The 20,692-nt window shown below is 36.2% G+C and overlaps 1 protein-coding gene across 7 annotated transcripts in view; it reads left to right on the top strand.

Moving 5' to 3' along the window:
* The window catches only part of LOC118745696 (calcium-dependent secretion activator), a 393,045-nt gene that overhangs the window by 136,278 nt on the left and 236,075 nt on the right, over positions 1-20,692 (top strand). For all 7 annotated transcript variants that reach the window (XM_036479292.1, XM_036479290.1, XM_036479296.1 and 4 more), the window contains 5 exons: positions 2,276-2,451; positions 2,649-2,855; positions 8,784-8,920; positions 8,990-9,177; positions 12,490-12,779. In XM_036479292.1, the coding sequence (XP_036335185.1) occupies positions 2,276-2,451; positions 2,649-2,855; positions 8,784-8,920; positions 8,990-9,177; positions 12,490-12,779 (998 nt within the window). The remainder of the gene's footprint in view (positions 1-2,275; positions 2,452-2,648; positions 2,856-8,783; positions 8,921-8,989; positions 9,178-12,489; positions 12,780-20,692) is intronic.

Below are 20,692 nucleotides of genomic sequence, written 5' to 3' on the forward strand. Positions count from 1 at the left end.
TACACCGTCTGAAATTTCAGAAATAATAAATTCCGTTTCAGGGTTATTCGTTTTAGCTAAAAGTTTAATTTTTAAGGTAGATCTGTAATATATTGCAACACCTCCCCCTTTGTTTGTTGTTCGATCGTGACGTATAAGATTATATTGTGGGATTCCATAATAATAGTCAGGAATATTAGAATTGAACCATGTTTCAGAGACTCAGATAACATCAACGCCCGATCCCCCAAAAACATTCCTAACGTAGTCCATTTTGTCACCGTTAAGGCTTCGCGCATTAAAATGCACAATTTTAAGGCCACTAGACTGTTTGCACAAAATATTTACTAGAATTGTATGGTTTTCATCAATGCTGCCGGCAGATTTCCTACTGGGGTTTAAATCCATCAGCTGAAAAATGAGTAACCACAAAGCGTAGGCAAAACAAAAAGACTTCAAAACATAAATGTATGTGATTGCAAAAAAACAATGTAAGCAGGAGAAAACAGCAAATTGAGAACAGACGAAAATAACATACACTTTCATAGACCAAAATCAAGGGAACAAAGAAAAATTGCTTAAAGCATAGAAATAAAACAGTAAACAAACAACTAATCAAGAGTATTAGGCATAGGAAGAAAGAGAACAAGCATACAACTAACTTAACTTCTAAGCTGGCATAAACTAACCACAATAAAAAATACGATTTCACAACGAACATATACATAATTATTTTCTAGTGCTAATAAGAGCATTAACCTCGGCCCTGCTTCTCACCAGTTTGGGCTTCTCGCTTGGTTTAAGCCGTACAAAAACTCTCCCACGGATGGAGAAGGTTGACGCCAACTGTTTCTTCCGCCTAAGCTCCGACGCATACGACATCACCTCACGCAGCATTTTTGGCAAACTCTCATGCAAAAAAATTTATCCATAACCAGGCAATCCAGCATCGGAGAGCGCTAGCGATCTTTTTTTTGGCTTTACAGAACACAGCAATAGCTTTTAAGAGCTGGTTGCGATCATGTGCAGAGAACAGCTTAACAACAATAGGGCAGTTGTTGCTGCTTTTTTGCCCATTACTTTTTGCACTACGCAGCCGAAAAGCATCACGCAAAGGCGGAGGTTTATGCTGTGCTGCTTGAGGGATCCCCTTTATTATCACATCGGTGGAAACTGCATTGCTTTCGAGAGCAGTGAGCTACGTCTGAGTAGATATCAGTTCACTGCGGAGCGCTAGAACTTCAGTGCACGTGTTCTCGACTGCACTCACCCTTTTTTCAATAGCTGCTATAGACAGTTTAAATTTGCCGTTTCAGCAGCCAGCTCTCCAATCTACTGCATAACCCTCTCTTCCGATTTCTTCATTACCGCAGTCAACTGTTGGATGATTGAGTCTCTCTGCTCTTCTATTTTCTTCTCCATCCTGTCAAACATAGCTGATGCCGGCGTGAGAGGAGTTTTAGGGGGGGATGCAGGTTTTCTTGTTGGGTTTTTTCGTGTTGATATCATATGTGTGTATGTTTGTACGAACTTTTTAAGCTATCAGGTAAAGCAAGCGTAAAAATAAGTCAGGTGAATCAGTGCGTAGGTATCCGCAACAGGAACAACTCGCAGCACACGCGAACACCGGTAGATTAGCAACTTTTGGCAAATTTCTAGATATTTCCGAGGAAAAACACTACTTTTTAAGAGCACTGCAAAAGCACGTCTTACTCTGCTGACATCACAATTAAAAAAATCTGATTACTTTTTTACAAAACTTAAAGCCAAATCTCTGTACTTTGAAGATTTCACATAGAACGGCTAGTTATTATATACAATTTATACGCAAGGTTTTTGTGCAGTATTAACTTTAAAAATACTTCACCGTCTTTAGTGGTTTAATTTTAAAAGAACACATCATTACTTTAATTCACAAAGGCCATAACCAACACTTTTTTTCGAAACTACGTGTTTCACAGATATTGGTGAGAGGTATTAAAATATAACTTCAATAAAAACTTTAAAGTTACGTGCCACTTTTTAAAAAGCCCTGCCAGTTATTGATACTTTTTTTAAAATGTTGTGTGCTTCTCCTGTAAAATAAAAAATTTATTGGTTAGGACCTTTGTGAATTAAGGTAACGATATGTATTTGGCTATTTATTATTTCTTCGTCATACTTCAATAATGAATATCTTAATTTTAAATATAAAATCTGATACATAATAAGCCAACAATGCTACCCATCAATTATTTACTTAGACAAAATAAAACAAGATACATTATATTTTGATTTTTTTTTTTCTTTTCTTAAGACATCTTCAGGCCATTGGCAAATCGGTTTGGAAAAAATGGAAGAAACGCTACTTTGTTTTGGTCCAAGTGTCCCAGTATACGTTTGCCATGTGTAGCTATAAGGAGAAGAAGTCTGAACCATCGGAAATGATGCAATTGGATGGGTACACAGTTGATTATATCGAGGCGGCGAGCGGTAAGCAGTCTGCGAAACCGCATAATATTAGGGTGGTCATTATATTTTAAATTTGATATTTCTTTTGGTTCCAAATTGGTGAAAGAAATGATTAATGTGCTTTTATGTATTCGCTAACAGATAGTGGTCACCCTAATGATACACCTTACATGCAGCGTAGCAATGATTCATTTTTCAATATCCTTTTTGTATTGCAGCCAATTTGATGTTTGGGATCGATTTGAATGGAGGTCGGTACTTTTTCAATGCGGTTCGTGAGGGCGATAGCATTGCATTTGCCTGCGACGATGAAAATGAGTGTAGCCTCTGGGTGATGGCCATGTATCGAGCAACGGGACAATCGCACAAACCTACGCCACCAGTGACACAGGACAAGAATTCTGCGATATCAAAAATACAAGGCGGTAATGTATACAGATGCGATCAACTAATAAGTAACAAAATTCAAAATGATATTGTTGGCAAATTCTGTTATTTATTTATTTTTAATCATTTTCATTTAAAATACAATTCCATCTATAACAGAAACCACAATAATAAAAGTTTAAAACTTGCACAAATTGCAAAAAAAAATTATCAAACTTAAAAAAATTATTATCAAAGTTTCAAAATTTTTAATTTTACATAACAAACAAATTTGAAAGGCGTGAAATAACACAAACGGCAATAACGCAAAATTTGCTATATTTCACTTATAAATGGGAAATAATACCAAAGGTTGGAAATAAAACAAATTTTGCCTTATTTCCCATTGCTTATTTATACTATTTGTAACAAAAACAGTTTACTGACAGAAGGAAAAAGAACTTTGTTTATTCCAAAAATACAATTAAACAAATATTTTTACTTATGAAAAGTCTAACAAAATATAGGGAAAACGTTGTCTTTAATAACTGCTCGGAAAATTGGACATAGCGCTTTTGTATGAATTTTGTCTGCATGCTTTTTAATATGTTGAAAATATTGCTGGAAAACCTTAAAATCTTTGCATGGAACCATGGCGCAATAAACAGGTGAAGTAGTAAAACAGCTTTCTCGCTTTATCTTCTGGCATTCGGCTGTGTCAAAATCTTTCTTCTCGCTCTAATTACTTCACCTGGTATAATACCGGCATGGCATGGAACAAACAAAAGTTGCCGTTCCTGTTCGCAGCATATGGGTGTTTCCATGAAAATGTCAACCAGGACTGAAAAAATTAAAAACAACTGAAAAGGGTTTTTAAGACGAATTAATAAGAGAAAAATACTCGAATTTTTATATTATAGAAGTATTTCAGCTTATTGGAATTTTAAAACTCAAAAATGGAAGAGTAAAACTGAATGTCTCTTCGACTCAGTTTTCTCTTATGACATGAACTATTTTCTCTTTCCTATTAACTAAATTAAGAGATTTGAAACATTACAATTACATCTTAAAATCAAACTTGCAATAACAACTAACTATAAAAATGAGAAAAAGGAGAAGTTGGAGCTCGAATAACGGTAATTTTTTGATTTGCTTCTGATAGTATTCCAATGTCGCGTACGTTATGCAAAAACATTGTTTGTCTATGTCATTTCTATATTGGCAGTCGCAGGTAATGCAGATTACAATTCTTAAGCGAGAATTCTTCTAGTTAAAGATATACAGTAAAATTTTCTTTCCAACCGAAGTAAAAATATATTTTATTACCCTTTAAAGTTTGTCGCATACGTTATTGTAAGCACGAAAATTTCAATCAAATACATCAAAACCAATGTTAATTGCAAATTTTCCATTTAAATTATTTAGAATAGTTGTAAAACAATGAAACGGTGGCGAGAAGAGTTCTCAATAAATACATTTTATTACTTACGAGAAAAATTGTCGCGCACGTTATGTCGCGTACGTTATTGTTTTTTTTTTAAATATAAACCTAGCCAGAGATAATTTCTCCTAAAATATGAAAGGATTGTAAAGGTACATTATTTAGCTTAGTTTAGGAATTTTTAAAGAAAAGAAAAACTCCCATGATTCACAGACTTTCACATATATGCGTGTTTCCATGAAAATGTAAACCGAAAATGCAAGCAAATGAATTCAAACGGCTTTATAACTTTAAATTTCGTATTCAGATGGCGGAAAAAGGTTTTGAAAACGCGAAACGGTGGAGAGAAGAACTGAAAAAATTTAATTTAGTATGTGTTACTAGTAAAAATATTGTATGGGGGAAAATCTGTCGCGTACTTTATGTCGCGTACGTTATTATACTTTTTTTTAATAAAAACTAACCAGAGATAATTTCCATCAAAAAATGGAAGGATTGTAAGGGTACATTATTTAGCTTAGTTTAGGAATTTTTAAAGAAAAGAAAAACTCTCATGATTCGCAGACTTTCGCATATATGTATATGTGCCTTAAAACCACTTCTTTTTTTGTCGCGTACGTTATCACCTGGTTTTGAACGGATATTGTCCACACCAAAGTTTCGAGGCTGCTTATTTTTTTCTCAAACATAGTACCCTTTGGTTGCAACATAACCGTAATCTTTTTTTTTCTGTAACTTCTATTTTTGATAGATTTACGTTACTCTATAAGCGTACGAATGTCGCATACGGCTGTATGGAAACACCCATATGTATAACACAGAGAATAATGTTTTGAGTTTTATCTTCAGTTAAAATTTATGCATTATCATCACTTGCTATATCCGACCTGTGGATTTCATTTACGAAGACGGAGCTAACATGTGGTACAAAATAATGATGTAAAAATATGTAAAATTTTATACTCGGAACAAGCGACTGATGGGATGAATGGCGTAATAAAAAGGTGAAGTAATAAAACAGCTTTCTCGCTTTATTTTCTGACATTCGGCGGCCTTATAGTCACAATTTATAGGCAAACGTCCAAATAAAGCAGTGTCAAGATCTTTCTTCTCACTCTAATATTACTTCACCTGGTATAATTCCATCATGGGTGGGGTGCATGCAATAACATCATACGCAATAATTCCCATTACTTGGATATTAAAAAGCAGTTTCAGAAGTGAACTAGTGTCATATTATTATTATTTTTTTTTCTAAACGGTTATAATGCCACCAGTGCATAACCGTGAATGGAGGGGAGGGTGGCGGGGGACGCGCGCGCAAGCGCGAGAGCGACGTCGAACGCGACGCGGCGCTGGGTGGCGCGGGGGGCGCGCGAACGCGGACCGCCGTGACGCTGGGCACTTTCAAAATTGTAGACTTACAAATCCGTCCATTTAACTTGTTCATGTACTACTTTTTGTCAAATGTAACTGGGTGACTACCTACATATGCGCACTATTTTTCTTCATTACTCATATTGTTAAGTTTAAAAGTTGGTCTTATTGCTCTACGAGAAATGAAATAAAGCAAATTTGTTTTATTTCACATTCAACTTTGCGTTATTTCCGTTTGTTTTATTTCACCCCCCGGTCGTTGAAGCTTATTTTTACGCGAAAAATTAGAAGGGCTGTTAAGATTATAATAAAAATGCATCATCGTAGTATTTTAGTTATGCTAAATCTGAATATGCCATAAAATTTTTAGTTTGACAGTTGACAGCTGTCAAATCAACTGCTAGTTTCTCTAAAAATAAGAAAGTCTTTTTGAAAATACCACTTATTAGGTTTTTAGGCACGCTTGTCACGAATTTTATGTCAAATTAAAAGTTTGAAAGTCGACAGCTGTCAAATGGACTGCCAATTTTTATAAAAATCAGAGAATCCTTTTAAAAACGTTACTGATAAGATTTTTAAACATGCTGATCACGAGTTGTACGTCAAAATAAAACTTTGAGAGTTGACAGCTATCAAATTGACTGTTAATTTTTCTGAAAATAAGAAAATGTTTTTTAAATGCTAATGGTAAGGGGTTTAGACACGCTTGTCACGAATTTTACGGGAAATTAAAACCTTGAGATTTGACAGCTGTCGAGTGGGCTGTCAATTTCTCTAAAAATAAGGAGAATTTCCCAATAAGTAAACGTACTAGGTTTTAAGGCTCACTGATCTCGAGTTCTATATTCTTTTTCAGTTGAAATCTGTCAAATCAACTGTCATTTTTAGTTGAGTAACACAATATATTTGTTAGGTAAAATTACATATACCAAATTGGTGATTTCCAAAACTAAAGTTTTCTCATTTTTAAATAACGTTATTCAGGTTTGAATTTTCTTAAATGGGAAATTTAAAAAAAATATATAAAACCTTGGGGGCCTACTGGAAATTTCTGGGCGGAACACATAGCAGATTGCGCCAACTATCACCAGTTCAAGTATGTTCAAACGTCTAAAAAACACCCTGTATTAACTAATATTAGAGACAACAAATTGAAATAGAAATGACGAAATATTTTTTCACTCAACTCTGTCACTTTCCACACAAACTGATGCGTTTTGAGTTGGTTCACGCAAAAGACTGATGACATCTTCGGAAATGGCATCTGCTTTTCGAAGAGGGGGTCGTCTCATACTGTATATAACAGGATCAGTTATAACTAACATATTAAATAAATCTTCGTTAGATTCCTTCCTGAACATTTTTCGAGTGTTTTGCTCGCGATACCATCTGAAGTCTTTGTTGCGAGCCTCCTGGGCTTCCTCAGAAAAATGCCCTACTGGCAAAGGTATACCAAAGGCAATACCAAATGTCATGAAAATTTAGTAATTTTTTTAATTTTTGGGCGCCATATTGGATACAGAAGAATGACAGATGTGTCCCTTAAGGAAGAGCGTAATATTCGGTAACGATAACTTCCGATAACAGCCTTCGGAGTTGCCATGAATGCGAACTTCTAAATATCAAATTTCAACAAAATTCAATGATTTATTTAAATCTCGGACGCCATACTGGATTTTGAATTTTGGATTTTCTAAAACTAGTTTGAAATTAGTAATAAGCGAACTTAAGATCCTCAAAATAGCAAATTTCATGAAAATTCAGTAATTTTTTTAATTCTCGGACGCCATACTGTATATGTGAATATGTGGATGCCACACCTAACAAATTGTATTTATTGACCAATATTATTGAAGATTTAACGAAGTTTTAACTTAAATCTTCTGCCTTTCGAGATTTAATTTTATATAACAAATCTCGAAAGATTTAACGTTAAATCTCGTCAGAGGGCTAAATCTTCATTAAATCTCGCAATGCAGACATAGCCTTAGTGTAATAAAAGTGGCCGCCACTCTTTTTGGTGCTAGCATGCGCGGCTTTTCTTTTCGTAGTTCCTTAAAGGTCGCCTTGCATTACTTTTTGGTAAAGGAATGAAGATTTTACCCTGCCCTACTCATTAGTTATACCGTTTTGAAGATAATATTTCTTGAAAAATAAGCCGCGGTTTTAGTAAAAATGGCCGCCACTGTTTTTGGCGCGAGTATGCGCGGCTAGTCTTTTCATAAATCCTTAAAGAACCCCTTGCATTACTTTTTGGTAATGGAATGAAGATCCTACTCGGCCCTACAAATTAGTTATACCTTTTTGAAAAAAAAATTAGAGAAAATTAAGATATTCATAATTTGGCAACAAAATTTTATTATGTAATATTTCATATGAAATCATCATTTTCAATCTTTAAGAAGTAACACTAAACGAGCAAATACTGTTATAATTTAAAGTTTTCATAAAAGAAATTGTTAAGAAAGCTATCAACTAATAAATGTTAGAACAAGCCACGATCGATTTCGTTAAATTAAATGGATTCAACGGCTTGCTCAGCACATATTATTAAAAATACTAACCAGCTTTGAGTTCGCTGGACATTTTTGAATAAGAATGGCTTTACTCCAGTTAATTTATCACAGTTTAAAAATAGGCCTTTTTCGCGTAAAACACGCAGAAAGTTTTGGTACGCACCGAATGTTGGTCAGCTAAATATTCTCTGAAGTGCTTTTTGAAAAGTTCAGGCTGTTCCCAGCAGGGTGTCCGGATTGTTTAAAAAAACGCGCTTTCTCAAAAAAATTCGCCCAAAAACTGCCAATTTGACGCTAAATAGCCCGATTTGGACACTCTGGTCCCCATTGCAGTATTACTTTACAGATCCATTTGTAAAGATAGACGTTGACCCTTTGACAGACTGCTTGAGAATAGGACCGCTGATCATATGGACAGATTGGGACCGCGGCAGTTTTTCTGTGGCACATAAACTTCAGTAGTCAATCTGCTCGAGAGTAAAATGTATCATTACTCAACTAGCAATAGGCGAGAGCATGGTGTTCTAGGCTGTAGTTGGCTTTGCATGACGCTCCCTAATTTTTGAAATGCGCTAAACTTAAGCTTTTGTAGGCACCAGTAAATTGGTTTATTTTTATGTGTATGTTTTTATGGTTTTTTTTCGGAAGTACAGATGCCGACAAGGCTCGCAAGCATGGAATGGAAGATTACATTAGCGCGGATCCATGCTCGTTCGATCACGCTGCGCTGTTCAGGGTGCTACAAAACCTCACACTCGAGTATCGTCTGAACGATCCATACGCATCATTGGTAAGTAGACCCACTTATGTATTTACATATGTATGTACATAGCATTCTTTTTTCCCTGCCGTGTTTCAGGGCTGGTTTAGTCCTGGTCAGGTTTTCGTATTGGACGAATATTGTGCGCGTTATGGCGTTCGTGGATGCTACAGACATCTGTGTTATTTATCAGATTTGCTGGAACGAGCGGAAAAGGAGTACATGATTGATCCTACACTGATACATTACTCGTTTGCCTTTTGTGCCAGTCACGTGCACGGAAACAGGTAATCGAATATTCGTGAATAAAAAAAAATTTATAAGTTGATACCTTTTGACATGCATGGGGGAAGCCTTCGGCAATTTTCGATGGTATTTGTGGGTTCTAACATTTACCAGTTCTGGGGAAACGCTTTCAGAGTCGCAAAAATACCAAGGAAAAAAACGTTATGCTCAGCAAGCAGTCCCTGCTTTGCTGTTACGGTGTTGTGTACTGTACATGCCCACGCAAACACTTGTTGAAGTTAGCCGAGGGATGTCGGAGAAACATCGATGCATCGAAAATATCGATGTTTTGCGTCGATGCATCGAAAATTTTCCACTCGATGTACAAATAGTCGATGTATCGATGAATCGATTGTTGAAAACTGACGTCTATAGTACATTGAACCGCCATTACCTAAGGCAAACAGACCTTCGGAAATTTGAAATCGACTCGATTTCGATAATTTTTTCGATGGTTTTTAACCCAAAAATTTACAAGTCTCGCAGTCTCAGTTTTCAGTTAAAATATTTACTCCTTTCATCAAATATAATTAAAAAATATTTGGCAAATCGAGTCGACTTCAAAGTTTCGAATTTCAGAGCATGCCCGTATAAGTCAATTTGTAAGCTCTACATCGTGGAGAACCTGCTGGAAAGGGTTATAGAAAACCGAATCGGGGAAGGAATCGAACTGTTTGGAGGCCTTGCTCTGAAGCAATTCAGCTTTCGAAAAGGTCGCTCGTCTATACGTCTTGTAAAAATTATCGCAGCGGAATCAATATCCAAAAATCCTTAATTATCACTCAAACTCTTATTAAAAAAAGCATTCCTGGCCTTAAAATAACCCATGTGTGTTTTTAATTTTATTACCAAAACATAATGTTCCTTAACTTGAAATGAATAACAAGAAAACAATAAGTGATTTCACTATTATTAATCTTAAAAAAATGAACTTTATGGAATTTTATTCAATATCAATATTTTAGCGATAAATAGTTATTTCTGTGTAAGTTTTTGCCGTGCAGTGTGTAATAAGTTATTCTACTAAATGCAGATAATAAAAACACATCCACTATATTTTTTTTATAGCTTTGAAAAGCATGCACTGGGCAGCGAGGGCAAAATATATTGTAACTGTATTTAAAACAAAAAATTATATCCTGTTTCACGAAAGAAATTTAATCGAAAAATTATTATTTTTTATTTGAATTTAATATGGAATCTCACACTAATCAGCTTTCGTCCCATGACGGCCATTTTCGTTGACCACGCACCCCTTGGTAAACATAAATTTCAAGTTCAGTCGTAAGTCCCCCATTACTCGAGACAATCGCCATTTACAGTACTGTGGTAAGTTTAACTAATAAAAATTAGTCCCGATTTACCAAACGTATGTGCAATATAGGTATATGCTACGCAATGCACTAACCAGCAACTCATCTAACTCACTTAACTAACGTTCCTAAATTGACGCGTCAAGCGCCAAAGGACTGTCAAAGATCCTAATGAAGCATCCCACAATAACGCGCCACTAACTCCGAGCAAAGAGAATTAGGTGTTGAAGTTGGGTGCAGAAGACAGAAAGAAAGAGAGAGGGCAAAAAGCGAAAGATTAAACGCGTTTTTTTTTTTTTGGGTATAGCTACGGTGACCATCCGTCCTTTATTTTAAAGGACAGTCCTTTATTTTAACCCCCTGTCCTTTATAATTGTTTTCAAAATAAAGGACGCCTTTTGTCCTTTATTTCTTAAACTGTCCTTTAAATCAGCTCTGCATTTTTCAGAGGTAAATTTTTAAACACAGAATATGAAAAATAAAAATGTTCCTTATAAAATATAATGAAAACCTTCGCCAGTTTGTTTCGCACCCCACTTAAGGGTTTTTATTTAATAGGTAATCTTTGCACAATCTATAAAGCACAGGGAAAGTTGTGCCCAGGATCGTGTTGCACACTGAGTTTCCAGTTCCACTGAAAGAGAACAATAAACCCCCTGCTACACAGTGGTTCTAAACTGGCATTTAGTGTTCGTAATTCACTGGAGCCTTCATTTCTTTCACTTAATTTGATATTTTTTTATTAAAGCTTATAATATTTGCAACAGACCAGTTTAGCCTGATTTGTGAATTTTTATTTGATTATATTAATTTTTTTAGTGCAAAGCAATTTAGAAGAATATGCATTCTCCTGTTCCAGTTAATAAATGTTACATAACAAAGACTACTTAAAAACAATTGTATGGTTCTCCAAAACGAAAAAATTACAAAAAAAAATTTGAAATTATATAAAAAAAGGTTCACAAAAATAATTTTTTTTTTGGTTTTTGGTAAAAATTGGTTGAAAAATGAAGACTGCGGTGAATTATGAACATTAAATTCCAATTTTGAACCACTGCGTGCTGACTTCAGCGTGCATTATGAATTAAGCAAAGGAAGTCCTTGAAAAGGATTTGGCTTAATTTTTTGGAATCGGTTAATTAACTGGTAAATATTTGATTTAAATTACGATATGGGTAAGGTAATTTTATCATACAAGTTGTATGTAAGTATTCCTAAATAATTTTGAAAAGAATGTCCTTTAGTTTACATTAGTTAATATGGTCACAGTAGGTATAGCGCGCATTGGCACATGTTGGCGTTGGAAAATGCAACACTTAGCGCTGCAATTTAGGGACGCCAGTAAGTCTGACCGCGTTTAATCAGCTCGTTTCCTCGGCTAATCATTAAATTAGTTCGATGACAACACGGAGTGGATTAACTGGTCTAAACTTTCGGCTTTAATACCCTGTTACGAGTATTATGACAACTTTAGGTATCAAATCATCAGGACCATGACGGAAACGTAGAGCTGGAAAACTATCGATGGCACTATCGATAGTACCGATGGTTTTTGACTATCGAAAACATCGATGGTTTTTTAAGTACTATCGATAGTTTTCACCCATACATACATTGGTTGCTTAAAGCCAAAAATCGTTGATAAACTTTTGTTCCTTAACAAAAGCACGAACATATTTTAGCGATTCTGATCTCATTTTCAATAAAAGTTGTTGTGTTTAATTTTTGGACTTTTTTAATTTACTATCGATAGTGTCGACATTTTCGATAGTATCGATACTATCGATGGTTGTGACTATCGACTGTCGAAACTATCCATGGCCACGATGCGATGGTATTATAGGCTGATGTGTTCCTGTTATAACTCTTAATCGCTCTATTTTAGCCTAGGCTCCAATTATAGCGCGGAGGGCCAATATATTACGTCACGCTATAATAATATGTTATGTAGCGCGATTCGTCTAAATACTGCTATTTTTAAATATAATTTTTTATTTACAGGCCTGATGGCGTTGGGAGCATTACGCACGAGGAAAAGGAGAAGTTCGCTGAAATCAAAGAACGCCTACGTGGTTTACTCGAGTATCAAATAACAAATTTTCGCTTTTGCTTTCCATTCGGACGCCCTGAGGGCGCCTTAAAAGCTACACTCTCCTTGTTAGAGCGCGTGCTTATGAAGGACATTGTAACCCCCGTGCCACCAGAGGAGGTGCGTATGATGATCAAAAAGAGTTTGGAAACCGCGGCGCTTGTTAATTATACGCGGCTATCATCAGAGGCTAAAATTGAAGGTAAACAAGTAAGAAAGTCTAAGTTCGGGCGGAGCCGAACATTAAATACCCGGCGCAAGTATTAAATATATGTTTCTTCACCTTTCCGAAACCTGCCGCTAGATGGTTTCAAGCATTTCTGAAATTTACTGTTATATGAAAAGCAGCCGTAATTTTAGTTCGATTTCAATAATTTTCAACGTTTTGCTTCTATGTGGCAAGCACAATAACCACACCGAGTTTGGTACAAATTGGTAGAACGGTTACCGAGATACATATATGTTATCATAAGTGGGCAGTGCCACGCCCATTTTTCAAAATTTTATCCTATGCGTGTTTCTTGGTAAAGAATCGTTACAAGCATCAATTTTGAATAAATTAGCTTCAATAACCACTGATTTATCGAAGATTTCGTATTTCTCTAAATTACCGTTATATGGGATGTGGGCGTGGTTATTGTCCGATTTTAAAAAATTTCGGCCATTTCGTATGTTATACCAAGGTTAACAACTGTGCCAAGTTTGGAAGAAATTGGTGCAGCGGTTACCAAGATATACACATGTAACAATAAGTGGGCGTGGCTACGCCCATTTTCCAAAAATTTATAATATTCTTATTTTTCGTCTAAAACTTATTGTAAATATCAATTTGGAGTGAATAATCTTCAGTAGTTACTAAAATATCGCAGTTTTCGTATTTCTGAAAATTACCGTTATATGGGAGGTAGGCGTCGTTATTGTCCGATTTTGCCCATTTTCAATACCGTCCGTCCTACGCCCGAAGGAGGTGCACATACCAAGTTTCGTTAAGATATCTCAATTTTTACTCGAGTTATCGTGTGCACAGACGGACGGACGGACGGACGGACAGACAGTCACCGCTTAATCGATTTCTCTTTTCATCCTGATCATTTATGTATACATTTGTCTATATCTATCTCGATTCGTTTTGCCTGTTACAAACAACCGTTATGTGAACAAAGTTATAATACCCTTGTGCACAAGTGCGCTCGGGTATAAAAACTAGAATGTGCATTGTGGCTGTATTTCTAAACTTATCAATACAAAGCACCCACATATTCTATTTCCCGACCAAAAATGATAGAAATTTTCAGTGTGCACGACCACGGAAGTTCTAATTTTTAACTAGGTTGCGCGATTGAGAAATATCACGTACTCTGGTGGTAAGAGGTGCGCACTACCGCGCGGTAGGTCCAGGATTCTATCCTTGGTCCAAGCACCGTTCACAAAAAAAAAATTCAAAGCGCACAACACAAAGCGGAGGAGAAGCTCCGCCAAGCGTTAACATGTATAAGCGTCAAATATAAATTTTTAATTATATTAATACATTCAGAAAAATACGCTATTTTCTATAAAAGTAATGCTCTGAAAACCCGTTAAAGCTCACTTGTGAACCCGATTGACAACATATTTATTTATCATGGCTTCGGCGAGCCTGGTGGGGCTCAAGCGCGGAAGTCCGCTTTCGCGCCATCCCACAGCGTGCGGTCGAATGGTACCATACGTTCACGGATCGAAAACCATACGAAAGAAAATTACGCGATACGTCAGACAGTATAAGCTGAATGGGACAAAGAGTACGTTCACGTATGTCATCATCCGAAAAATGTGTTTTTTACGTGACGAGTAATACGATATCGTATGTGACGATTCGAGCCCTGTTTACAAATTCTGCACTTAGGACTGAATAAATATGCAAAATGGTAAGAGTCGACGCGCTGCCACGCCCACAGCTCTAGTGGGCGGATATGATAAATGTTATCCGATTTTGATGAAATTCACAGCATATGCTGGTTTTAAACAAAAAATCATAAATCTGAAAGAACATCAAAATTGGTGTCCATTATCGTGCACCAATTCTAGAAAAATAGGCACAAATATTAAAAAATTATTTTTTAATGAAATTTGCTCGTTTACATCAAAATTTTCCAATTTGGACGATAATGATGAGTTTCCTTCCATGGCTCCACGCACTAAATTTTCTGAACTTTAGTTCCTATTCCTTCCTTTGAAAATGACAAACGAGATGCACCGAAATTTTCAATTCTATCTACATATATTTTATACAACAAAAGCTGAGCTTGATCAAGCAAGACTTTTGCCATCGACAACAGATCTCGTCCAGTGAAGCCTCCAATTTTGGCTGAATACTGAATATAATTAATAAATTCTCGAGTTATTAATATCTTCTTTATTTCTACCTTCTTCCATTTCTATTTTGTATTGCATATTATTTATTTTGTGTACATATCAGAGCCTTTTCACCTACAATAAAATTTCAATAAATTTTACAGGAGGTGTGTCTATAAAAAGGAAAATAGAAGCGAACTCGCAGTTCCTAGCAGCTGGAACTAAAAGAGCTCTATAAAATGACATTTTCATACAAATTTTGTATTTATAAAGCAGTTAAAGTGTATCCTAAGTATAATTTAGCTCGCTTTCTGGATCCTTTTTAAAGTAAGCGCTCGAAAAATTTTATACTCACAAATTTATGTAGCATTTCAAGTGAAACTGACTTATAAATTTCACTAGATATATAAAAATATAAAGCATTGCTTGACCACAAATATATATATAGTCAACAATCAGACTGGCTTATTATATATCCTGCACAAGTAGAAAAATTAATTAAAATTAGTAGCGAAAAAAATCAAAATTTTTTCTTACAAATTCATTTTTTGCTTCTTATCTACTTTATGCTCGTCCCGTGACTGGAATATGAATTTTTACGAAAAAGTATTTCTGATTTGGGTTAGTTCGACAATTTTCTATAAATCTGCGTAATTTCTTTTTCAGATTTCGCGAATCCATTTTCACTACTTTTGGCCGCTATAGTCCCATTGTGCTTAGCACTCAAAATTTCACAAACAACAAAATATGATTGGAGGACTTTTTAAATCAAATCAGTAACTGGCAGAATAACATTATTACGCTGGATGATGAGAGTTTATCCGAAACAGAAGATGCTTCGGACGACGATTACAGTAATAACTACATTTTATTCAGTATCCTTAAACTAACTATATTGAGCTAATTATAATAAGCCACGAGATGTGATCTTAAGTTCTTGTAATCATTTTAATTTTCACTCATATTGCTTTGCAGAGCACAGCAAGGGTGCAATTCTAAATGGTACTACAAACATTTTGTGTTCAATTTGCCTTTAAATTGTTCATAGTAGACTTAGTAAACTGCCCAATAGAATTATAAAAAAGTAAATATTTGGCGCTGACACACTTTACGACGAGTTTGGATGAGCTTCTCCTACTTAATGCACAAAGCAACGAGTGCAAAAATACGTATTGTACCTACTGTTGTCATGTTCCGTTTAATCTGTTGTTGTTGCAACAGCATACAAATTCCCCAGTGAGTTTTTCGGGAATGATGTTGGAGTCACAGTCCTTGGTCAGATATAAATTTGGGTCACTCCAGTAACGTAGCCCCGACTGTCGTGGCAACGCCTTTTAATCTGTCAAAGAGCTCAGTGGTTCGTCTCTCAGCTCATCGCTGCCAAAATCATTATACCAAATCCCTTCAAAGGCGGGGCAGAGACACAAAAAGTGTCGCTCAAGTTGTCTGCAGTCCATCTGTTCAATGAAAGCAAATACCTGGCACGACCCTGCGATTTGAGGGCAACATGAGTTCTGCACACCTGCCTCATCTCGAAGCCCCTTGTCATTGCAAAGTGAAATATTCACCGACTTTCTGATGGAGGTTTATTATCCTCTTCGGCACAATATCACGGAATTGGCGTTGCGAGCTGCATTTGAATCGAAAATGGGTGGCACATCCGCAGGAAATGTTCCCCTATTCGTAAGATTCCGAAATGTTTAGTCATCAAAGCTGGCGTTGAAAACTAGTATGTGGAATGATAAAAATAAAACTGAAATAATTGATTTTTGCAAGTGTGGGAGTGTTTTTAAAAGACTTAATGAGTTTTCGATCCCCATACATGATTCAATAATAAAAGGTTTGATAATTATTGACAGCCGCGTTTTGACACTTCCTTGCAAAAGGTTGGATTTACGAAGGACGGAGATAGGGGAAGAATGAAATCCCTTAGTGAGAAAATGGTAGAAAAGTACTCAAAATAGGCAATTAGTAGTGACATTCCTTTTGTAAATTCTAATGTATTGAACAAAATATTAAGATGACTACGTAAATTATGTAATTTATGTGCTATTTAATAATAATAATAATAATAATAGGTTGGCGCTTACACATATGTTAGTGTTTGGCCGAGCTTCTCCTCCGATTTGTAGCGTGCGCCTTGATGTTGTCACACAAAGCGGAGGGACCTACAGTTTTACGCCGAATCCGCACGGCGATTGTATTTTTATGAGAAGCTGTTTTTCATGGCAGAAATACACTCGGAGGTTTGCCATTGCCTGCCGAGGGACGACCGCTGTTAAAAAAAAACTGTTCTCTATATTTTTGCGATGTTGCTTTGACCAGGGTTTGAACCCAGGCGTTGTGGAGTGGAATCGCACACGATTGAGAGAAATAGAGATTGCGCCAATCGCGGTACCGCTAATCCGCGCTTTGTGATTTTGACAGAATGAGCTGCGTGCGTGACGTCATCTTGGTGCAATTGTTAATAGTGAGCATACGAAAAAACCAAATAACAATTTTAATATTTGTGCGTTAATATTTCTGCATGGTTTTTAACAATTATTGAGACACTACAAGGCAAAATGAAGTGTGCCGTGGCAAAGTGTAATAGTGAAAACAAAAGGAAAGCGTGCGATATAAGTTTTTTTTTTCGTTTCCTACGGACGCAAATCTGGCGAAAAAGTTGAAGCAGTCCTGCCGACGAGGAGATGCATTAAACACCAAATCGACCTATGTGTGCATGAAGCAGTTCGAAATGATTTTTTTTATTATAAACAAAGATGCTTGAGGCAAGTATTGGGTTTACATATTTCTATTAAAACAGAGGAAATTGTAGTTAGAACAAGATTAAAGCTAATACATGTGTACATATATATATGTATATACATTTTTGTTAGTACCTGATTCTTTTTAGTGCTGTATGAGGTAATGCACCAGTGGATAAGGTCGCCAGGCGCTAAATCAAGCGGCATCTTACCGCGCTGTTACGTACCTAATACAAAACAGTGCTCATTTAAAAGTTCAGCTTGAATTATGTTTTACTAACATAGAATATTTATTTCCTCTCGGAAATGGTACAAAAGTCATCAAATAAAAACTGTGGAGTCAACAGCTGTGGAGTTTATGGTGGTTGGCCACCGTCCACATATATAAATATGCACTCTGCATGGCTTTATACAATGGCGAGTCCAAAAATTCACTTTGCTGCACACCTTCCTTTTGGTCTACATGAAATTGCAAACACTGTTAATACATCCACTTTTTCATGTGCTAACAAGTAAGAAAGTCTAAGTTCGGGCGGAGCCGAACATTAAATACCCGGCGCAAGTATTAAATATATGTTTTCCACCTTTCCGAAAGCTACCGCTACATGATAAGCGGGTGTATAAATATTAAGTAAACTAGCATCCTTAAATTTCGAAATATTGAAATTTCAAGCATTTCTGAAATTTACCGTTATATGAAAAGCGGCCGTAATTTTAGTCCGATTTCAATAATTTTCAACGGTTTGCTTTTATGTGGCAAGCACAATAATCATACCGAGTTTGGTACAAATTGCTAGAACTGTTACCGATATACATAAATGTGATCATAAGTGGGCGGTGCCACGCCCATTTTCCAAAATTTTATCATAAGCGTATTTCCTGATAAAAAATTGTTGCAACCGTCAATTTTGAATAAATTAGCTTTAATATTTACTGATTTATCGAGGATTTCGTATTTCTCGAAATTACCGTTATATGGGATGTGGGCGTGGTTATTGTCCGATTTTAAACATTTTCGGCCATTTGGTATGCTGTACCAGGGTCAACAACTGTGCCAAGTTTGGAAGAAATTGGTGCAGCGGTTTCCAAAATATACACATGTAACTATAAGTGGGCGTGGCTACGCCCATTTTTCAAAAATTTTTAATGTTCTTATTTCTCGTCTAAAAGTTATTCTAAATGTCAATTTTGAGTGAATTATCTTCAGTAGTTACTAAAATATCGCTGTTTTCGTATTTCTGAAAATTACCGTTATATGGGAGGTAGGCGTGGTTATTGTCCGATTTCGCCCATTTTCAATACCATCCGTCCCACGCCCAATAGAAGTGCATGTACGAACTTTCGTTATGATATCTCAATTTTTACTCGAGTTATCGTGTGCACAGACGGACGGACGGACGGACGGACGGACGGACGGACGGACGGACGGACAGACAGTCACCGCTTAATCGATTTCTCTTTTCATTCTGATCATTTATGTATACATTTGTCTATATCTATCTCGATTCGTTTTGCCTGTTACAAACAACCGTTATGTGAACAAAGTTATAATACCCTTGTGCACAAGTGCGCTCGGGTATAAAAATCGTACTTACCTAAATGGCTACATGTCCAAAATTATTGCTACGTGTTCCCAATTAATCAATCTTTGTATATTTATTGATTCCTGCAAAATTGGGCCATGTAATATTAAAACTAACACATTTTTCTGCATTGTTTACATATTTTTATATGCGTTTTGGCATTTCTCTCTCGCAATTGCACCAAGATGACGTCACGCAAAAATTACGCTCAAAAATTCTCTCATTGGCGCAATCTTGTATTCTATCATTCTTGGAAGCGCGCACTGCTTAGTCTGCGTTCAAACACGGAAACTCGAGTTTCTTATAATCGGCGATTTCTCTTTTGGTGTTGCTATTTGCTGTGAATCGCCAACTTGAATTACACAGACGAACGAGATCACAAGCGTGTTTCCCGAGTACGGGCGACTCGGTACCCGTCCCCTTTCCTCGTCGCTCTCTCCCCCACAAGCTTCGAGTCTGAACGTCGACTTACCACTACACCACAGCGGCTGACATGTGCTATTTAGCGGTATAAAAACTGAAAAAGGGCTCAAACTTTAAATAAAACTACTATGAGTTTTGTGTAAACATCGAGTTTAAAAACAGTTTATGTATTCATCAGTTAAATGCGCTGTATATGCATATAAAAATAAACATAGTGCACAAATATGTATACTTCTGTTTCATACGTAAGCTACATTTTTTCAAGTAAATTTGCAAAGAAGCACCACGGTTCCATTACTAAGGGAGCGGTGCGAGAGAGAGACAACTGCCAGTTTATCGTACCTTTAATTATTGAATCATGATCCCCATACGCGCTGGATGGCATTTATTCAATGAAATTGTATATGTTTAAAGATGAATTTTAATTAACATAGTACGAAAAAGTAAATTTACGAGATATACGCCTTTTCAAGAGTACGATTTTACGTGAAAATCCGGTTTCGTTTCACTGCCCCCGCCGAAGCACCTTATAATGACATTCAATATCTGTAAGATGTATACATTACTATAAAAATTTTTATGGAAAACTGTAAAAAAAAGTTGTTGGCAAAATTTGCAGACATCTGTTGTGCTTATCAGATGAATGCAGACAGTTTTCATTCCAATTTCGAACTTCGAAGGCCCGTATCTCGATTTCGAAGGCTAACTTCGAAAAACGAGGATATTACTTTTTTTTTTAATTATGACTCAGTCTCTTAAAAGAAGTTGGTTTTGTTCAAATCCCAGCCAAGTGCTGTACAGTGTTATTGGTGTTAATGCTGGTTCCCAAATAAACGAAGTAGTTTACTTTTTCAAACTTGTAACTGTCAACGTGACATGGGTGCCAAGACGCGTATGATCTGACTGTTCATGTGATTGCAAGAGACACTTCGTTTTGTCCTCGTTCACCACCAGATACATTCGCTTTGCTTCTTTGTCTAATCCCGAGAAAGCAGAACAGATGTAATATTTTTACCGATAATGTCGATGTC

The sequence above is a fragment of the Rhagoletis pomonella genome, unplaced genomic scaffold, assembly GCF_013731165.1.
Source record: "Rhagoletis pomonella isolate Grant_MI unplaced genomic scaffold, Rhpom_1.0 Rhpom_scaffold_00009, whole genome shotgun sequence".
Classification (NCBI taxonomy): Eukaryota; Metazoa; Arthropoda; class Insecta; order Diptera; family Tephritidae; genus Rhagoletis; species Rhagoletis pomonella.